Raw genomic sequence first — 17,467 nt, 5'->3', positions numbered from 1 at the left:
CCTCATGCTGAGGCGGGTGCCCTGAGGAGCTGGGTCAGGAGAAAGCCTGCCCTGGGTATGGCAGCTCTTCAAGATCTGTGACAAAGTCATCCTCACCAGTGGTAACAGGAGAAATACTAGCAGCCTTCTCCTAACAACTGCTTAATCCAGGATTCAACACTAGTTCCAGCTGTTGACAATTATCCTCTCCCTGTAGCTTTGCTTAGATGTGGTGTTTGTCACAATAGACCTAACCTGTTAAACACATACTGCTTTTTGCTCCAGCAGGGATGCCTTTACTGACAGATAAAATGATTCCAGTGTACGGAGGATAATGTACTTCAATTTGTTAAATTTGCCAACTGCTTTGGGAACCTTTGGGATGAAAGGTGTCGTAGAAATGTAGAGTGCTATTGTTCATCCTAGATCACTCTATGCTATTTTCCTAAAAATCCCCCAAACAACCACAAATACTTCTTTCCTGCATTTTTTTTAATGTTTGTTTGGTTTCTTTAAATCTACACATGGAACTGCTACCACTTAGTGCTTGTATCTTGACTGTGTCTCAGGCATTTTATCTGACCTTTTTTTTTAGGCAGTTATTTCCCTTATCTGTTTCTTCACTTATCTGAGCAACCTGTTTTCTGTGACTAATTTTGATGCATTGATTTTCAGTGCTTTCAGTGCTTTTATTTGAACACACAGTGAGTTTAAGTGTGCACATGCAGTTCGTAAAGCTCAGTGAGTCCAAACACTGTCTGGTTGTACTGACTTGATGGATTTACTGTATTTTCCCATGTCCTAGGATTAATTACAAACAGCTGAAATAGAAAGGCCTAATGAAGAGCTAATCTTGGTGTGAGAGCAGGGAAGAGAGATGTGTGAGACAGGAATTCAGTAATCCTCTGGCTGGAGGTTTAGTTGTACCTAAACACTGTCATTCGTGGAGCCAACTTAAATTGTCAGTCAAGACCCTGTGAGTCTAAACAAATGTGAAGTGTGAAAAAATTTGCTTTAATTGGCACTTAACTTTCCTTTGGCATCCAGTTCTTAGCTTTAATCAGAATATCTCACAGAAGATTGGGTTCATTTTGATCTAGGTGTGTGAAGTACTGTATGTAGTGGCTTGTTCTCAGAGAAGTTTCATCTCCAACTTGAGAACATGGGAATGAACAACAGGAGCAAAGAAAGCAGTTCCTCAGAAAGAACATCTGAGCAGTTTGTCAGGTCTCAGGTTTCAGAGGGCAGCATTTCTAGCATTTTACCTACTTCTGTAAGGAAAAAAGGGAACCCTTGTGTGGATGTTAGAGGGCTGATAATTTCTCATTTGATCTCTCTTGCCTTACAGAAAATTTAAACCACACTGGAGATAAGAAACATTATTAGCCAAAAAATTATAAATCAACAGGTTCTGAAATTATCACTAATGTATATAGTAGCTCCAATATTGTGTATAGATTTTCCTCTGAAAGGCAATAGTTATGGAAAAGTTGTAAGGTAACCAAAAAATAACTCTGTAACTGTAGCAATATCTAATGTATGTGTCATTTGGTGGATTTGAACCTGGAGCATATAAAGTAATGGAAAGAACTGGAGTTCACTCCCAAACAGATCTACAGCCAGCAGATCATACAGACCAGGTCAACAAGTGGACCTAGAAAGTAAAGCACCAAGATGCCAAGCTGCAACTGACAGTGAAAGACAGCAGCTAACAACTGGGCATCTTCAGAGGAGGGAAGCAGAACCTGTCAGGTCAAATGATTGAATGGAAATAAGGCAGCTCAGTAAGGAATGAAAGCCAAGGATGAAGCAATAATGACCAACAGTACCGATGTCTAAATTGTTATGTATGACAATGAATGTTTTTGTAATACAATGCGTAACAGCATATTGTGTTTTCACTGAGTAGGTTTTTTTTTTTCTGTTCTGGCTGACTGTTCATTATATTTTAACATATTCATTATGCCTTTGGGCTATTAAATGCCAAAGTAAACTTTGTTTTGAAACCTAGGCTTCCAGCCTAGGAAGCTCAGCAGTATTCTCCAGCATTTGGAGATCATCCATATGGTATATGTTCACCATTCTTGTAAGTTTTATATCTGTAGTTCAATTTCTACTATCTTTAAAATCATCAGTTAAAAGTGTTAATCTATGGGCAGAAATAGTTTTAAGATTCTCCGGAGGAGCTGTGACCACTGTCATGCCCTAGATGGAGGGGGCATGTAAGTTCCTTGAATTATATTTAAATTGTAATTCCTACTCCTCTCTCTACTACTTTGAACCTTTTCTTCTCCAGGCAAAATGCATTTTTACACATCATTTTCATTCACACCTTTTAAAAGGCAAACACTGAAACCAAGTATATGGAAAATATTAATACATTAAAAAAATTATATAGGGATTGAAATCTAAGTACTTTCCTGATGTCTTTCTGGCCAGAGTGCAAGAGAGAGGCTCTCAAAGGGCATGCCTGCCATCAGATCCCTGCTCTTTTCATCATGTTCCAGTGCCTCTGAAATACTCAGCTTTACAACCACAACAAGTTGCTGTGAGGTAAGAAATTCCTGAGACACGCTCACTGCTGCTCACTACATTTTCTGTGGCTATTCAAGCACCTCTGTGGCAGGAGATGCTTGAATATTAAGCCGTATTCTGCAAATGACATTTTGGTAACTGCAGGTTGAGTTGCTGGGAAGTGGCTCTGTTTTATACCCTGTTCCTTGGCAGCCCTGCAAGAAACCCAGCCATGGCTTAGGCATGTGCCTGCTCACTTGTGCAGCAGGGCAAAGCCACCCTTACCAGGCCAAGGGGCTTCATGAGCCGTGGGGATGGAGCACAGGATGCGCAAAGGGAAAGCTGGAGCCGGGTTTGGCCAGCCAGGAGAGGCTGGGGGAGGGGGGGAGTCGGGGGGTGCCCAGCTGCTGTTTCCAGCCACCTAAGGGAGGTTCCAGGGAAGGCAGAGCCAGGCTCCTTGCAGCAAAAGCATAAGAGGCCAGGGGCACGAGTTGCCACAAGAGAAATCCCAGGCAGTGCCCTCCATCCCAGGCTGCCCGCTCGGGACTGCAGGGCAGCAGGCACAGCCTCAGGTATCGACTCTCTTCAGGGGCTCGGGATGCTGCCAGGATGGGCTGGGCAGAGACAGCCAGCTGGGCTGCCCTGGAAACGAGCTCCTCTGGGTGTCCATCCTTTATGCATATAAATATGTATATATATATGTATATATATATATATATATATATATATATGTATGTATTCTTTTTGAATTGTGAGGTATTTGGGTGTGGATGGGGTTTGTTTATTTGTTTGTTTCAAGTCATCTATTTGCACGTGAAGCAGCGGTGGTGTGGCCAGTGAGGGTGACTGACGGGCCATGTGGCTTGCTGGGGGCTATGCTGTGCTTCGATCGCTGTCGGAGCTGGCAGCCTGGCAGCCCAGGAGGGGCTTGCGAGCGGCTTTTTAAAGCCTGGGATTTCCAGCGCTCCTCAGGATGAGTCGCAGCTCGGCAGCCCTGCACGGAGCAGATGAGCAGAGGGAAGAGAAATGCTTTCGGCTCAGCCCAAAAAGTACGTGCCAGGAGGAAGGCTTGGGAAGTGGGAGCTGGGCAGGGAGGAGGAAAAGGAGCATTTCTCTTCTGCGTTGTTTTCTCAGGAATAATTTAAATGAATTGCTTCTTCTTTAGAAGGAAAAAGAAAATCTCACTGAAGTTGTTTTAATGTGAATTTTGGTATTTATTTTCTCTGTGTGTGTGTGTGTGTATCTGATCCAGCTCTACTCAAAGGGACATGTATTTTCTTTGTGCTATTTTGTTTAGATTTTTACGATTGATTTGGAGTTTTGGCTGATGGGAAAACCGGTTGTGGAAGGGGATGATGTAGCAGGAGGTTGCTTATGATGGTATTTGTTGCATCATCAAGATCTGATTGATTGAACCTTATTGTGATCTGCTCCCTAATAGCAAGAACATTTTTATGAGAAAGAAAATAAAAATGAAGTCCTAAAGCAGATTTCAGAACCGGTAATTTTTCGTGGAACTGATTAATATAATGTAAAGTGACCTAAATGGAGTGCTGTAGAAAGGCTTGTCAATAGTTTATGCATTAAGCTAGGATTATTTGAACACATTCATAATGAAAAGAGGATTTTCTTGTGCATTACAAATTAGTCATGATGATTTGAGGCAGAAGACTGAGATAGATCAGCAAGCTAAATATAAAAAATTTTTGTACCTCTGTCCTCATACATCTTCATCCCTGTATACCCTAACCTTACACCATTGCAATATTTTGTAGAGATTTTAGGACAGAAGCTTTACTGCTGAATCTTTGATAACTTGTCTAGAATTAGTTTTATTTGGCAGCCCAGCCCTGTCATTCAAAGAAGTCTACCAAGAATATTCTACTCTGAAGAGTGGAAGAGAAAAGGTTATGGGAATGCTGTGGGAGAAACTGCAGCTTGGGAGGGAAACTGCAGACATTGGCTCATTGCAACAGGTCATTGTCCTGGAATAAGTGAGACAAAAAGTTGGGGCAAGCTTTTTACAGAGTCCTTTCAAGTAATAAATAAGTGGCAAGTGAAAAGGAATTTTAGCATGTAACTCATAACTCCAAATTATTTACCCATATTGTGTTCTGGCACTGCTAAAGGTCTTAAATTTCAGTTTGTCTTTTTAATCACATCTTTACCGCAGTGACCCTTTGAATTATTTTTGCTGTTAAATTTTCTCTAAAGTTTCTGAGGAAATCCAAGTTTTGTTCCCTGTCACCATATTTTCAACTAGTTCACATCCTGTATTGCTTTCTCTTGCCACAAACTTAGCTGTGTGAAAACATGTGTATATGCGAATAAGTAAGTTGATCAAGGGATCTAAAGTTGAAATTTAGTTGACTTTGTTTGGCTGCCTTCAGAGGCTGCAAATCTCTCCCTAGGATGTCCTGTGTTTCCAGTGCCCTGAGGTGCCAGCCTGGTGAGAGAGGGTGGATGCTGAAGATGGTCTGCTTAGTCCAGCAGTCCCTGGCTAAGCAGGTGGGAAGTAGAATTCAGTGCACAAACTGGACCCAGAGCAGAGACGTGTGTCTGCATATTGTTGCAGGTGGTTGAGTGAGGCTGGTCACACTCCTCAAGCCCCAGGGCGTGACAAAGCAGTGTTACTGCATGAGGTGATTCAGCCTTTGGTGTCAATGTACCCACGAGTTTTTCAAAGTTATGCAAACTTAATAGAAGCATGGAGTTGCAAGACATGGCAGCTGCAATACAAGTCAAGCTCTCTGAGCTCTGAAAAGTAGGAAATCTTAGTATATAGGTGACAGGGAATTTAAGTAGCTACTCATAATGCAGCTGAGAGGAAGCACCAGGCTGACTTGCATAAATTGATTGCATGCTGTTAGACCCTCTTCATAAATTCTGTGATGCAGAGAGCCACCCTGGGAAATGTTGAAATAAAAAAGTGGTGTTCAAAATTCACATGCAGCTTTGGTAGGCACTGGGACTTGAGAGCATGCTTAGCAGGTAGATAACTCAGCAGTCAGAAATGCCTGGTGCAGATGGTGGTCAGTAGCTGAATGTGATGTGGCACATGCAGAACACAGGGCATGGTTCAAGGATGCAGGCTTGGTCTGCTGTGTAGATGGATCACCCCGTGTGCCTGGGCCAGCCTGTTGCAGTGAGGTCTGAGCTGGGAGTTACCAGCTGATCCTGCTGAGAACAGCCCAGGGAATGCTATCAGCAGCTTTGTTTGACAGCATTTGCAAAGCTGAAATGTACCCTAAGCAGAAATCCCAAGAAATAGGGAGATGGACTGTTCTGATTCTTGCTGATCCCTTTGGACTGACTGCCATCAGCACAGCTGTGCTGCCAGTGAAAGGAGTGACTAGGTGAAAGCAGGCCCTTGCTGGCTGCATGATGAAATGGGCAACTTTTAAAAAGCTCCAGCTAATCTAGACCTACTAAAGCAACAGGAAGGAGCACACTTGGCTTGAGCTTTGCAAAGTTAGCGATGCCTGAAAAAGGACCGGATCTCAAGTGAGAAGGAAAATTGTTTGAGTTTTAATTATAAAAAGGGCAAATTACTTTCATCGAACTTTCTGCAGCCAATAACTTTAGTGTTCCATAAATTACCTGCCTTTTGCTAAGAAAGAAAAATATGCATAGTTTCTTATATACCTGATATCTTTTACTACAATTTCTGTACTGAAACTCGTGCAAACACTCGAATGATGTAGTTGACTTTGCCATGACTGGGAAAGGGTCAGCATGGCATAGAAACATGCAGTGTTGTTGTGACCACGCAGTTGTAAGGGGTCCCTCCCTCCATGGTGGTGCAGAGACCACTGCACCAAAGCTGAGTGATAGCAAATGAAGGTACTTCAGGAGCACCAGGGAGACTCTTAGTGGATCAGTGCTGGCTCTTTGGAAAGCTCCAGGGCACTGCTGTAGGTAAGTGCCAGTCAGTTACTCCTCAGCAGCTGGTGAGGGACGGCAGCGTGGCTCAAATGCTGGAGGGCTGCAAGATCTGCGGTGTTTGCCATCCCTCCTCCACAGCACAGGAGGCAGCACTCTGATGGTGTCCTGGGTAATGCTTCAAAAGAGTTTAATAACCCATTTGTAACAGAATTATTTTGTATTCAGAATCATGGCTGTCAAATTGCTTTGCACTCTGTCATTAGCACAGTGTTTGATACAACAAAACTAAGAGCAATAAACTTTTCCTAAAGTTCAATGCAACTTTGAAACTAATAGTAGCTATTTGGGTTCAGTGGGCTTTTACTCAGGGAGAAAACTCGAATGAATATCTCTCTTACCCTCACAGCTGTTGGGAGCAAATTGTTCCTTCATCTGTTTTGCCATTGAGAGATGCCTTTATTGCAATGCTTTTCCAGAGCTGGGAGGACAGAGGAAGGTCCAGTGTGCGCTCAGATCTAGTATGGACATGACTTGAGACAGACACAGGTCTTCTTTAGACTTGTGCTTGTTTTTTGGGATTGTCTGGTGCATATTACTTTGCTGGTTTTTTAATATGCTTTTTAACATAAAGGTTCTTTTCTGTAAAATGGCACTTTTCTTCTCAATTCAGAAAAGGGAGCTGCCTTGTGCTGAGATTTTCTGTTCTGGTAGTTCATCCTGATTCCAAGATGATGTTGCAGAGGTAATGTAGAAGACACTTCAAATCCACCCCATATCCAGAGATTATCATGAGGGTGAGAGGAAGATGGTGTTTCCTAATATAGATGTGCTAAAATTTTTGTTAGCTTTCACAGAGTCTTGAAAAATGGTCTGTAGAATTAAAACAAGAGATCACATTAAAATAACTGCATCATCCCTATTTTCCGTGGGTTACATAGTGCAATGGAGAGGGAAAGAATGAAGCTTCCCTCACTGCTATATCAAAGTTGTCTTGATGCTTCTCCAAACCAAGGTTTGGAGGCATTTGCTTTTGTGTAAAGGCACTTGCTTTTGTGTAAGATATTGTTTCTTCTCCCTGGAGGAGCATTGCCATGAGATAATTTTCTGAGAGATACAGACTTTACTTATACTATAGACACGTATTTCCACCGTGTCAATTCATGCTTCATTAGTTTAGTGCTTTAGAAATCTAGAGGTCTTTTGATGGTTGTAATTTCTCTCTAATGATGCTCATATTGCAATTTCTTATTAATTTGCAAGTGTTGCTTCAATCTTTGAAATGCCCTCAGTGCTGCCATAGATTTCTAGTTGTACATGGAGCTGCCGGTTTCACTTGTTCCTTTGACGTTCATTTCTCTTCCTTTAGCAATGCTAAATTCACAAGAAATTTGTATGTTCTTCACCCTCCATGGGACTAGAAAAGCAATGATCTCCTTCCTGGATGAGAGCTTGGTTTACTCTTTTTTTAGAGAGTTAGGGGTAGTTGTGCTCATTGCATTAGGCCATTGGACTTAACATTGCATCAGTGGGCCAGTTAGATTCTCTAAAAGTAGTCATAAAATACTTCAAAGCCAGATTTTCATTATGCTTAGGCACCTAACAGTGCAGATAAACACCAGGGAGTATTTTCAGCACCACAGGAGAAGAGTGGTGTTTTGCCACCCGTGCAATCAATAGGTGTGAAATGCCTAAGAGCCTGGAAATCATTCTTTTCATGCAGGATTTAAAGCCACAGTAGGAAAAAAGGTTGCAAATGAAGTAGAGCACTTAGCTGCAGCCTTCCTATGCAAGAAATGTGGTCTCTGCAGGGGTTATAAATTGAAATTATCTAAAGTCTCTGGGTGTAAGACAGCATTTAGGTTCACTTGGCTCTTGATGTCCCCTGTTTCCTGTGAAAGTAACAGAAGGTAGGTAGGAAGATTTTCAGTTTACTGAGACAGACCACCTGTCCTCAAGTAACTGAAATATATTTAATTTCATTTATGGCTTAAACCCTTGTTTATTAACTGTGTGTTTTGGAGGTTTTATTGCTGGCATTATTTGACATTCTTTGTGTTAATTTCTTGTTCACCTCTGGGAAGTGTCTGGCTCTGCCTTCTGCATACCCTGCCTTCCATGCATAGAGGAATATTAAACAGGAACAAGCAGATATGACATAGAATAATCATCAGCTTAGAGTGATCAGACAATTCTTTGATCTAAACAGAAACGGGATGCTATGGTGTTTATACTAATATCACAAATGTGCTTGAAGTTAGCGGATTGAGTGTTCACTGGCTGTATTCCCTGTGTTCTTCCTCTTAAAAGCATCTGTTGCCAGATTCTGTCGGGTGTGAGACACTGGAGATGGTGGACCTCTGATCTGACAGCTTTTAGCAGTTTTCATGTTCCCAAATGTACATGATGGAATGATGCAAATGGCATTAAGAAGTTGGGTTGCCCTCTGCCCTGTCACCCATAACCAAAATTTCTTGTTGAAATATGGAAATTACCCTAGTTGATGAAGAACGTCTCTGGTTTCAGGCCTTCAGCCAAGAATATTTCCTGCAGAAGAAAAAGTGTTTTTTTACAAATAGTGAAAATTAGAGAGGGAAATCTATAGTTCTTTGTGCCTAGCTAGTAAAAATTGTAAAAAAGCTTCTCTGTAATGTAGTTAAAGAAGTGTAATTCTACTATTCTTATTTGTACTTCCTTCATCATTCACCACAGGTCTTCATAGGTGACAGAATAAGTCTAGAGCAGAGAACTCAGCAGGAACCAAATGACCACATTGGTGAAAGGTGTTAGCTATTTGTATTTTAAAAAGTAGCATTAGAAACACTATACAGGATTAGTAAAAGTTATTAAGATCTTGCCTTAGCAGATTTATTGGGATGTGTTTTCATTTTGTAATCAGCCTTTGTCAGCTAATGTCAGCTGATAGGATTTTTTTCCACAGTCCTTAAAAACAAGCACATGTTTTCATGGGATCTATTTAAACTGCAGGGCACTCTTCTCAGAGCAGTTTCCATGCACAGATCTTCCAGCAGCAGTTGAGTCAGTCTCCCCAAGAAGCTGAACGGTGGAATGAAAAGACTCCTAGCATCTAGACAAGGTACATAAGGCCAGAGGTGTCTGGTAAAGGATGTGTTTTCAGCTATCAACAATAAGGAAGAAATTATTTTTTTTAAATTAACATATAAAAGTTCGGCTGTCCAGAAGCCAGAGTATATGTTCAAGCTCTTTGAAACCTCAGAGCAGAGCTCAGAAACCACTCGCAGGGATCAGAATTTCAGCGTGTTGCTGTCCCAGTTTGAGACAAATTTGGAGGAATGTCCGAAATGAACAACCTCTAATAGAAGGCAGGTTACAGCCATCCCTCCCCCACCAGGTTCAGAAAGAATTTTCCTCAGAGGAAAGTGAAAAAAATAAACTATCTAGTTAACAAGTAAAGTGCACGCAAGTATGGGAAAAAAATGAATAATGCTAAATAATGAAACCTCTCGCTGTGGAGAGAACCTCGGTAGATTTCAGAGTCCTTTGTGGGAGGGGCTCTCTCCTCTCCAGAGCTGGGGTTTAGTGTGGGGTCCTCCGGGCTGGTGTGTAGGGTCTCCCAGATGACATTTTGGTATTGCTGAACAGTCCAGAAGAGAAGAAGAAGAAGAAGCCAAAGTCCCAGGGCTCCATACTTTAGCTAACGAACAAGAAACCAGCTAAAAAGCAAAAGGAATGTAACTCTTTTCCCTGCTGCAGAAGCTCAGCAGCCAGGCAGGAGAAGCCAGCAAGCTTCTCTGTGTTTTGAACACTGCGCCAAAGGAATTCCACCGGCTCTCCCTGCTCTATCTTAAAGGTACAGAGAGGCACAGGATTCATGTCTGGGCACAGAACAGACGATAGGGAATACAGTATCATACAGTCAGCCCAAGACAGTTGCCAACAGCTATGGACAGGCAGGCATTTCTGCATGTACTTCCATTGAATCCAGTGAAGCGTGAGCCTCACCCTGGAAATGAGTTTGTGCTGCTGGGGCTGATGGAGTGGGAGAGGGCTTGGTCCAGGCAGGCCATGGATGCTGTGGCACTGCCTTGTCATCAGCCAACAGTGGCAGATGATGAAATGGCTTTTGGTGTGTGGTGGGCAGGCTGGTATGAGGTATCTGTGGCAGATGAAATGGGAACAGCCATTGTGTGATAGCCTGGGATGAGTAAAAGAGATCAGGATGAGCCACAGGAGCTCAAAGGAGGCAGAGGAGGGAGAGCAGCTCAGATGAAGAGCCCACGTTATCTCCAAAGGTTACAGAGCCAAGTGAGTTCAAAACACTCTCACCACCGAGTGGCAAACATAGAACAATTAGATTTCTTTCTTTTGGTGAACTTTGTGAGATTACTAAAGAACTCCAGTTAGCAGTAGGATGTTCAGAGAGAGTAAAATAACCTATGAGAGTATGCTGCATAATAAGATTAAAATAAATATTTGCTGTAACTTCTCCCTGAAGACTGCTAAATATCTTACATTGAAGGATTTAACAAACATATCATGTTTTGACCACCCATGTTTCTAACTAGCATGCTCCAAGGCCCTCAAATATATATATATATATCCTGAGATTTCTACCTGCTGCTTTGTTGTTGCACTGTGCCAGCAGTCATCTGTTCCCTCATGGCCAAACAAATATGCACTGAACTGTGATAGTCCAGCTAATTTTAATGCAGTGTCAGCATTGATTAGATTTGTTCAGTGTGCTGCCTGCCTGAGCGTGTACAGCTTGGGTTGTGATTTGAGGTGCATTTGGACACAGCATCAGATAATTCTGGTGCCATTTATGGCCAAGGGGACAATATGGTGAGTGTCTCAGGGATCACATTAAGGAACTGTCTGCACTGGCATGCAAGCCTGTGAGATGTGATAGGGGAAAGATGGACTGAGCCCTCAACTCAAATGAGTGTTAGCGGCTTCTGGTAGTGGGTTTCTGTTTGCTTGTTTTTCAAAAATTCATGGTAGAATTTGGTTCCTTTAGGTCTCAGACTAGAAGTGGATACATTTAAATAGAACGTAAAATTTCTGTAGATGAAAATGTTGTGAAGACCTGGTTAATGTTACCTGTGTGGATTATATAAGTACACTAATACTGGAAGAGAAATGTTCTCAGGAAACATGTCTTTGGTACCTTGGTTTAAAATTTTCAGGTCTTGAAACTAAAGTCCATTGCCTCAAGGTTTGATTCTAGTGGCATGGATTCAGGAAGGGAAACCGAATGTGCTAGTTATTTGCCAGTTCTTCCTCAAGAAAAAGAAAGCTGGGCTGTGCATGCACACTCCATAGAAAAACTTGTAGAACACTGGGTAATCCCTCACATTTGCTAATCCCTTCCCAAACCATGCAGAGAGCACTCAAGTTGGAATATAAAATGGCTTGTTTTTCAGCTGGGCTGATATTTGGGGTTGGATTTTTCTTTTTTTTTCTTTTGTGCTCCGAAAACAAATGTATCTTTTGTCGCCAATTTCAGCAGTGTAGCTGAAGATGTACATAGAAAGCAATGTTTCTGTGCTTTCCAGAAAAGACTTTACATTTTAATGTTCTTTTAGTCAGTCTCCAGAGAGATGAAAATATGCTCTTAGAGATCTCTGTAACTGGCAGACAGATATTATAACTTAAATTCTTTTCAGTTTCATAGTTTGCAACTGATTGCTATGTTACTCTCAGGAGAATCTTTTTAATATAATATCATTAATATAGAAAACATCTGAATTATTAATACCCATTGCTTATACTGATTCATTAGTTCAGATATGTAAAAATCTGAGTATGCTTACTTTAAGTATCTAGCTGATTCATTCTTTTGTTGAGAACTCAATGAGGTTTTGACAGTTTTCTCTTTGGATTTTTTTTGGACGGGTGTTTGAGGTTTTTTCCTGCCATCCCCAGCCATGCGTTACTAGATTGCTTGTAAGAAGATATTAAGGGCCTGAAAGAAAGCACCTCATCAAAGCAGAGGCTGTGCTAAACATGAGGCCTTAAGGATACAAATGTGTCCTGAAATCCAGTGCTTTTTTTCAACTGGCCAGAAGCCCTGAAGCAAATTGCTGGAATGGATTCAACTAGATATGTACCTCATTGTAGGAAGAAATCCTCGAGGTTTTCCCAAAATTTTATGACAACTGTCTGGATGAACACTTGGCTTGGTCTGGAGCAGATGCCTGACTTTGCTACTTGTCGTGTTATACACAGGCAGTTCCTGTTCTCCTTGGTCGCTTTTGGATGGATTGCATTGAAGTCCCGTGCATTGAAGTCAGTTTGCTAAACCAATTTTCATTTTGATTAAATACACGCTGTAAATGTGTGTTTGAGTGCTCCTGGCTTTGGCATGTGAACTGACTGGAACGAGTGTGGAAGAGGACTGTCACCCGGAGGCTGATAAGGAAAGCAACTTTCCCATATGTGGATGATCACAGTTTGACTTGACTTTCTGAGGGCCGGATTAATCTGACCTTTCTGCATGGTGTTGGAACACAGTACTGTCAGCCAGAACAAGCAAAGTTGTTGTTTTGGCTATTATTTGTTGTTTATTAGTTTATTATTATTTGTTGTTGTTGTTTTATAAAATATCTGAGGATCACTAGTTCTATTATAGTCTCTACACAGCAGCGACCTTCTGTTTGCTGCTTCAAGAGTTCCTACGTACAAGGTATTTCATTAAGCCCCAAATTTTGTTGTAATTTCAAACCAGATGGTGCTTCATACTGAAATTACCTGGATTATACAGACTATCAGTGAAATTATAAGGAACTTGGCAAGTGCTATCTGCTAGCTGCCACACTCACATTTCTCCCATCTCATCTAACATACCTAAGTATTGTTTAGTATTTTTCTGTAAAATTTTCAGGTGTAACAGTATAGACAAGTTTTTTGTACAGCAAATCAGACTTCTGCGTTGTGAATCCATGGAGCAGTTCAACACAAGGAGGCTGCTATGTTGCTAATTTATTCCCTTGTTAGTGCACATTAATCCCTCATGTAAGCAAGCCCTTCCTTAAGCTCTTTCAGTGTAAATCATTTCCACAAGATGAGCTTGCACCCATGAGCAAAACCAGAGAGTGAATAAAGCTTTGGATAATCTTATATCCACCTTATGCCAATCATACAACCATTTCAGTCCATCAGTTTCTACCCCTACCTATTGACGGGGACCTGCCCTTGCCCTCCTTTTTAAATGACAATTGTTTGTCTTCTGCGTTAATTAATTAATTTTGTCTTCCTTATTAATCTTACCATCTGAAAAGCAGAAACAGATGGCTCTAATTATTTAGCCATCGTTTTATCACTAAAAATCAAATTGCAAAAGCTTTCCTAGAATGACTTACCTCATCTGTTTCAAGTTTTCCATCTTTATTTTGGGAGAAATAGGCCAAGTTTATTTTTATATCTGGTGCCTGCTTCCTTTGCCAGATAGTTGAGGGACAACTGTTAATTGTTTACGCTCCATTTGCCTGTGGATCTCTTAGCTACCCTGCCAGGAAAGCCCTCCCAGCAGCCACATAGGGGCTTATATATTTTGATGTTGTAGTCGCTTCATATATAAGGGTAAGGCCACATCATAATTTATGTGAGTTGTCAGGTCCTCCAACAGCTCATAGAGTCAAAATGCAAATGATTGTAGCATTAATTCAGAAGGAGTCCAACAGAGCGAGCACAGGGTCGGCAAATACGCCAGAAGCTGGCCCTGCTGCAATTACTGGCATCTCCGTGGGCTGCTTATTTCCATTTGGAGTTTTGACTTAAACAATCAGATCATTCTGGATGGTGCTTTTGAAATGTTCATTCAGGAAATGGATGTGTCTTCAGCAGAGTGCTCAGGATTCTGTCCCAAGACCAAAGTATGGAGGGAGGCAAAGCCAGTTTGAGGGAAAAATGGAGAGGTGAACTCATCTCACATAAGCACTTGAAAACTTGATTCACCCATTAAATATTCAATATATTCGTTGAATAAAATGTAATGCCTTCCTTCATTATCATTATGTTAAATCACATCTTTAAAGAGAAGGAGCAAGACTGAGGCTTATACAGAACAGGCTTTTCACTCTACAGTACATGGCTGTGATGATACTGAACACCCATAAATACAATTGAGATAAGTGTGTTGAATCCAGGTCAGCTGTACATCACCATAGCAGCGTGAAACAGCAGAAGGGGAGCTTCTCCCAACATGGCTTTTGATTTTTTAAGTTTTTTCAGTTGCATTCTCAAGGGGTCTGAGTTTGAAGTTAATAAAATAGAAGTGATCAGACTGAAATACGAAGTCCAAGTATAACTACACAGTGTATTCTAGCAGTTGGTGGTGACATGAGATGGATACAAAATCTGTGCTTTACTAAGTCTAAAAGGCAGGACCTTCCCCATAGTACAAACTAATCTTTTGCTGATTCGTGGCAGCTGTCATTGACCATACCTCATTTTGGTCCTAGGACAGGCTAATACAGGCAAAGCAAAGTAAGACTCATCAGTGTCTATAGTGAATGCAACCTGCTGTACATAGCTGCCCTCCTGCTTACCAAGTTATCTGGAAAAATTTGCAATAGTTATTTGAGTTTTCTTGGCTTAGAAACACTCATAGCAAATTGGAATATTCTCCTATAATTTAATTTTATTCTTATTTGCAGTGGGAAACTAAAAGTACAAAAAAAAATGTGTGGAGTATTAACAGCTTCTGAGAAGATCTGCAAAATCCAGCTTCTCCTTAAAGCTCATCACTAAGCTTATAATTTCTTTTTCCTATTTCTAGCCCTCATCTTTATACAATAAAACATTAACATTGGCAAGCATTTAGATTTTTAGTTAAAATTGCTAAAAGCCTAACTTCTCACAGTTGACATTGTAGAAAAAGAGAAAAGCCTAAATTTAATAAAAATCCTAAAACCTTGATGATAGTGCTACTTGTCTCCAGCTGGATGTTATGTTGTATGGAGAATGAGTCTGTATTAGAAAAGCAGCATTTATTCACCAGAGTAGATTTTAAGTTCTCAGCCTTAAGAGTATTTAAATCTTTAAATTTAAAAGTTTTCCATTGTGAAAATATGCCAAATTGGTGAAATACATTATGTGAGTAAAATGAGGTATACATAATCCTTGATTAGACTACAGCTATTTGTACTGGTTTAGCCTGTTTTATTCAGAAAATTTCCACCAGTTTAATGAAATTATTTTTCTTATCCAAGTTGAGGTTTTCTGTTGAAATATATATATATATATACACACACAGATAGACATAAACATTTTCTTCTCAGATTCAAATGACAGTGTTATAAATGGCTTTTGGTCTTTGTCAGCTTGCCCCATCTCATACAGCTTGGATGCCTGCCACATCCTGCTCTCAGGGTAACACCAGCAGAGAGAATGAGTAGCTGTCTTTCCATTCAGATCTGAGAGTTATCGAACTGCTGTTAACATTGCAGCAGAAGCGGCCGTGGCATTTCATGGACTCCCCTGGAGGCAAGATCCAAAGCCTGTGTAATCTAAACATCCCTCACTTTAGCTTCTCACCGAGATTGAAGACTCTGTGTAATCCCTGGTATGTATTGCCTTCCAGATTGCACTCTGTAGGCATCAATAGTTTCTATTTCATCTAGTATTGCCAGCAAACTGTAAGCTGGGTTTACAGATATGTCATGTGAGACATTTTTCAGCTTTTGACACAGATGACCACCCGCAAACGAGCAAATGAGGCCAAAATGTCCAAGTCAGCTTCTCTTCAGCAGAGAGATAAGGTGAGACACCTTTGAGTGTGAAATTCATAGTCCATTTCTCAAATGAATTTCTGCAACAGTGAATTCCCATATGTTGAAGTAAAGCGTAATTCATATGACAGGCAACTACTACTTGCCCTGAGTTACATTTATATAATAGTGCTCTATAAAATAAACCTCTAGGCAGGGGCAAATCCTTGGCATGCCTAACAGATAAGCTGGGAAGGAAGAAAAAAATGAACCCTTTCCCTTTCTCCCCAGTTTAGCTTCTTTGGTATGCATTGTCAGAAATGTGGCAGGATTATGATTCAGTGCACACACTGCTAAGGTTATTGGGTTTGAGAGAGGAGGAAAGGAGTTTAATATGGTCAATTGGCATGCTCAGGCAGCCCTGCTCTGAGAGCATGGTGCTGGTTCTGCCTGATGCCACCAAACAGCCACGACTGCTTTCTTTGCTGGGCCACCTCTCCATGCTCTGCCTGCTCTTACACTACATCTCACACCTTTCTCAAGGGTAAATGCTACAAACAGTGACATTTTTTATTGCTGCCTAAGCACTGGAAATAAGTGTCACAGCCCACTGGTGCAACCAGCACCAGCAGATGCTTTCTTCCATGTCTTCCTACTTTTACAGTGATTTGATCTCTGGTGAAGTGCCATAGTGGCAGTAGCCATCCTGTCAAGGGTAGAGTCTGTCAGATGACTGAGAAAGCTTGAAAACACCTTCCTGCTTTGAAGCCATAGCTTTTTACTACATCACTTCAGTCCGGGGAAGTTTGCTGTGAGCATTTCCACCACAGACCCGTTGCACACTCAGGGTGTGCAACGCACTTCACCAGGCTCTCCCTATTGCCAAGTGCAGCCTCCTTGGGGAGTGCCCCAGCGGTGTCACAGAGTTGGGGGATAATGCCCGCAGCTAGGACTGTTGTACAGGAAGGGAGCTGTACTCTGTGCACTTCATAGATGAGTGAGGAATACAAGGCAGAAGGGAGAAGCAGCAGTATGGGAGATTAGGAGCTAGCAACAGGAAAAAAAGGGTGTACTCATCATTTTAAAAATGGCTGCTTAAATACTACCAGTGGTTATCATCACACAGTTATCATAGTAACCTGTTCTGTCACTCAGCTGCTCTCCCACGGGCCAAAATCAGTCCTATCCCACACTCCACATGTTGCTGAGCTGTGCAGTGGAGAAAGGGGATGAAGTGAAGCAGGTACCCAGCTGTGACAAGGTGCCATAACTTCGACTCAGGTCTCCAGGTCTGATTGTGAGTGTGAGACTTAGCTGCCTGTGAATTGGTAAATAAGAATTTCCATGAGGCAATTTGGACTCTTCTCGTTGCTAATGCTAATGTGAGCTAATGTGTAGCC

General features: G+C 41.4%; 1 protein-coding gene across 6 annotated transcripts in view; it reads left to right on the top strand.

The window, feature by feature from the left end:
- The window catches only part of LOC125326552 (melanopsin-like), a 49,309-nt gene that overhangs the window by 9,110 nt on the left and 22,732 nt on the right, over positions 1 to 17,467 (top strand). For 3 of the 6 annotated variants that reach the window (XM_048304933.1, XM_048304934.1, XM_048304931.1), the window contains one exon: positions 2,419 to 2,532. In XM_048304933.1, the coding sequence (XP_048160890.1) occupies positions 2,446 to 2,532 (87 nt within the window). In that variant the 5' untranslated portion in view covers positions 2,419 to 2,445. Of the gene's footprint in view, positions 1 to 2,418; positions 2,533 to 3,456; positions 3,543 to 4,904; positions 5,002 to 16,034; positions 16,119 to 17,467 lie in introns of those variants that run through there. The other 3 variants (XM_048304932.1, XM_048304936.1, XM_048304935.1) reach the window with 3 other exon arrangements.

Source organism: Corvus hawaiiensis, chromosome 5 (genome assembly GCF_020740725.1).
Source record: "Corvus hawaiiensis isolate bCorHaw1 chromosome 5, bCorHaw1.pri.cur, whole genome shotgun sequence".
NCBI lineage: Eukaryota > Metazoa > Chordata > Aves > Passeriformes > Corvidae > Corvus > Corvus hawaiiensis.
The sequence above is the reverse complement of the archived record's forward strand: the minus strand, read 5'-3'. Positions and strand labels throughout refer to the sequence as shown.